This window comes from Anastrepha obliqua, chromosome 4, assembly GCF_027943255.1.
Source record: "Anastrepha obliqua isolate idAnaObli1 chromosome 4, idAnaObli1_1.0, whole genome shotgun sequence".
NCBI classification, from domain to species: Eukaryota; Metazoa; Arthropoda; class Insecta; order Diptera; family Tephritidae; genus Anastrepha; species Anastrepha obliqua.
The window spans coordinates 81,362,447-81,366,925 of NC_072895.1; the positions used below are offsets into that span (position 1 = coordinate 81,362,447).

Sequence of the window (4,479 nt, forward strand, 5' to 3'; positions counted from 1 at the left end):
TGTGCTATGATGATCCGAATCCATTATTGCTTTGATTAGGGCGTCTTCAACTTTAACTGGACGACCAGAGCGTTTTTCATCATTGAGTGAAAAATCACTAGAACAAAATTTGGCAAGCCAATTTTGACACTGCCGTTCGTTTAAGGCTTCGTCGCTATAAACAGCACATAACTTTGAATGAGTTTGCAATGCGGTTTTCCTTTTGCGGAAATAAAACAGAAAAATGTGACGAAAATGTTCCTTTTGATTTTCCATATTTCAACGAACGCCAAACGAAAACTATGCAACCGAACAAAAATTTTTTTTTACTGATTGACAACTGAATTGCCAACTATCAAATAACAAAATGTGTTTTACTTTGTACTACGTCTGCAAACCTAAAAATTCAACTGAAGCCATCTATGAGTGAAATCCCCAATTACTTAGTTGCCAACCAAAAAGAATGAGTTATATAAAGTTTAGCTGCTGATTGGCCACTACTTAAATTTTCCTTTTTTTTTTTAATTGTTGTACACTTATTTTAAACAATATTTTTTACTTTCTAGTTCTTTATGTCAGCAAAACGGTTTTTTAGTTCTTTAAGTCCCTATTTATTTATCAAGTTAAGATAAATTTGGGAATTGGTTATGCCTTCGAATACCATTGGGTTGGGGAATAAGTTATAGCATTTCTATATTTTCTTTTATTTCACAATGATTTGTTTGCTGTTTGGCAAAGGGTAAGTATTCTTTCGATAGAACTCTTTCTGCTCTATAAAAATATGTTAATTGTATTTTTGAGTTATTTAATTTCTTATTATATTAGTTTTGAGGCTTAGACATGGAATACGCAGGAGGCAAACATCAATATTTTCGACACCTGCTCTTCTTTGCTTTTCATCAAGGTCAAAAAGCTGCTGAGGCAGCCGGGACATTTGCGACGTGTATGGAGAAGGTGTCATAGGCGAGTCTACAGCACGGAAATGGTTTGCAAAGTTCAAAAATAGCGACTTTGACGTCGATGACACGTCCCCACAGCGGAAGGCCTTTTGAATTCGATGAAGAACGGCTCAAATATTGAAGGAGTCCAGTCGCCAAACCAGTCACGAATTGGCGGGAAAAATGAACTGCGATTATAAAACGATTCTCAATCTCCTTCATTTAATGGGATTTACCAAAAAATTGGGAGCCTGGATGTCTCACGAGCTCAATGAAAAAAACAAAGAAAGTCGCCTTAAAATTGCTTCTCAGGATCTCGCCCGCCATCGAGCAACACGCGGTCATAACCACCGTTTTTTGTACCAGATTGTCACGGGAGATGAGAAATGGTGCCTATATATCAATATGAGGTAAAGAAGAGAGTGGATGGACATACGCCAAAGCCGAGAGTCAAGCCGGATCTTCATCCAAAGAAGACGATATGTGTTTGGTGGGACTGGCTGGGCGTGATGCACTGAGAAATGCTCGAAAAGAATGTCACGGTCAACACGGAACCCTATATTGCCCAGCTACACCGCGTGAATGAGGCTATTCGACTGAAAAGACCTGATCGACATGGTGAAAACATACTTCTTCAGGACAACGCCAGGCCCCATGTTGCCCAAGTCATCCAAGCCGCACTCCAAGAGCTCGAATGGGAGGTCCTTCACCCTCCGCCGTATTCTCCAAACCTTACACCGACCTATTACCATCTTTTCGGCTCCCTACCAAACCATACAAAGGGCGTTAACTGCGATAACAAAAAGGTCCTTAAAAACTGGCTCAACAATTTTTTTTGACACCAGACCAGGCGATTTTTGGATGAACGGCATCAAAAAATTGGTCCAGAGGTGGGGAAAAGGTTGTAAACAGGAACGGCGAATATTTAATTGATTAAATTAATGATATAACTATTGTTTTTTGTTTAAATAAAAGTCTTCGGTAAAAACGCAACGAACCCAATATTGTTTTGCCTACTCCATAAACAGACGTGCATCCCGAAACCATTAAACTTTAGTTTCGGGACTTAGACGTATTTTGTTTATGTGCGTAATTTTTCGTATAATTCGACCGTGTTTTCCTTCTTTGTGAAGCATTCCACGCACAGCGGATGAGGATGGTAAAGTATGTAGAGAGTAAAGTCTCTCAATGCAAGTTTTAAGGTTACTTATTTTTGGAGTGCTCTCAAATTAGCTCTTCTTTCTATTTCTCGTACAAAAAACTTCGAATGAATCCAATTCATTTAATTTTCACTCATCATAATAAAGAAACACGTCATTATTTTGACTCAATTCAATGAGTTTGTTTACTTATTTTTCACACCCACTGTATGTATTTCATATGCTGTCATTTACTTTTCAATTTGAAATTTATTTTCTTATCTGTCACAAAAACAAATTTTAATTTAGTTACTTAAAAAGCACCAACCATAAACTTATAAATCTATTTTTTAAACATATTGCAAAAGCCCATATATATTTTATTTTCAAAATTTACCGACACAAGTTTTTAGCAAAGTGTATAAGCTAATAGAGTAGAAAAAGCAAAGAAATGCGTGGAAACATTCGCGATTGTGAGCCATCAACGTCATGTCTGCGCCGTAATGTTTACCACCTGCATGTGCCTCTTTTCGTATTCGACACGATACGTCTGTTTCAGGATCATCCGAAATTTGCGCGCGGCCTAAAGGAGAGCCACATCATTGATATGTTGGAAAAAGAGTATATATTTTTTTTACTTAGTATACATTTTTTTAAATTTAATCAATTTATGTACATATTTTTTCAGAGGCTTTGCTTGTGGCGACGTGGAGGCACAAGTGAAAATGGCGCTAAAAGAACTCTCTTCGACCGGATTTGTGCGCTTCATAAACAATGGCTATAGAACTCTGGGCCCATTTGCACGTTTGGCATTGGCTCGCACAACTCGACAGTTCAATATTGCATGGGATCGACTTTGCGAATTACAGAAAACCAGCACCACTAGCTTGAGCTCGTCGAGTAGCTCACGCAGTAACGCTTGTTGAGAGGAGATGACAAGTTGAAGAGGGAGAGAAGCAGACGAGAAGTACTGAATGCATGCATTTATATATTAACAAAAAACGATTGATTGTGGATTCGCAGTAAATATAAAATACTTCTGCTAGTAAAGAAAAATACCTTAACTTTAATGGGAATTGGTCGCGAACTGTGCCAGATATTGTAATAGTATTTGTACTGCTTTTTTCATCACTTTAAATATAATATTCTCGTGCATGTGATATTTTAGTTTTCCATATTTACACCTTCACTATGCTAAAATCAGGTAGTCTACAAAAGCTGAAATAAGTTTTTTAATTTGGTATCCTTCGAAAGGAAAAATAATATGCCCCACTTGGTTATCCGCATCGGTCGTATTTGTTTGAGAAAATTATAAAGAAATTTATATGTATAACATCAATTTTGTTTTGTTCTATTTAAGGAATTTAGCAAAACATTCAAAGTACAAGGGTTATTTGCATTTTGAACAAATATAATAGCGCTTTTTTCTTTTTGCATTGAGCTGCAGAAAACATAACGGATACATCGATTTCTTTCACCGGAGTATAATCTCCTATATTCTATTTTTTTGCTCTTTATTGGAGAATGTTTTTTGAATTTTATCTCAGCTTCAACGGTATTAATCTCCTCGTTATGCGACATGAGCCGAACTTAAGGAATTTATGTATGTATTATCATAAGAAAGAAAAACCCATACATAAGCCAGCAAATATTTAAAACATTTTGATGCGCACTCACATCTTTACATCTCTTTTACGGCTGAGCTACTATATATGGGCATTTCTCCAATGTCGACTGCGACATTCGTACGCATTCAAAGTGAAAAAAAAAACATATACCAAAACATTATTTTATTTTGACAAAAGGCGAAAGCTATAGCACTTGATTATAATTGGTGCTGCTAAGGTTGATTTTGGGAAATTGTTCGTTTTCCAGATAATTACAAAAAATCAAGCCATTCGCATGCGACAAAAACAGAAGTCGCTTTCAAAGCAAAAAAATCAAACACTTTTTTCAGCGAAACCTGAAGAAATATATGATATTAATGCGACTAATTTTTAAATGTTGTCGCATGCGACATTTTGTTCCATCATACTTTTTATGTTTATTTTTTTACTTTTTATAAATGATTTTTAATATATTCAATATATTTATTTTCACAACCAAAATTATAAACTTAACAAAATATCTTTAATAAAGAAAAACAAAAATAAGTACATATATTAATCTTATATACTAATATATGTAAAAACAAAGAACGGAAACTAACTTAACTGAGAATAGTATTACTAATGTCAAATAAAGTTCTTTTAATGGAATATGCAGTCCTAGCTGCTTCTAACTGTTGGCCATCGCAACAAAACGAATGCAACTGGGATATAGCTGGAATATTTTTCACTCTCTTCCATTTTTCGTCCAACTTATAATGAAGAGACAAATTTTCAATTTGAGCAGATGGCATAAAATACATTTTAATTCCATTT

At 35.3% G+C, this 4,479-nt stretch overlaps 1 protein-coding gene across 1 annotated transcript; it reads left to right on the top strand.

Annotated features, from left to right (window-relative positions):
* The first annotated feature begins 2,327 nt into the window (after nucleotides 1–2,327).
* On the top strand, nucleotides 2,328–3,216 carry LOC129245312 (uncharacterized). Its single transcript, XM_054883395.1, has 2 exons — nucleotides 2,328–2,677; nucleotides 2,745–3,216. Exons 1-2 carry the CDS (start codon nucleotides 2,508–2,510, stop codon nucleotides 2,980–2,982), a joined length of 408 nt encoding a protein of 135 aa, XP_054739370.1. The 5' UTR covers nucleotides 2,328–2,507; the 3' UTR covers nucleotides 2,983–3,216.
* Nucleotides 3,217–4,479: the final 1,263 nt, after the last annotated feature.

Coding starts and splice junctions, on each gene's coding strand:
- LOC129245312 (XM_054883395.1), top strand. CDS start 2,508: ATGCGTGGAAACATTCGCGATTGTGAGCCATCAACGTCATGTCTGCGC. Junction 2,678..2,744: donor ATTGATATGTTGGAAAAAGA/GTATATATTTTT, acceptor ATATTTTTTCAG/AGGCTTTGCTTGTGGCGACG.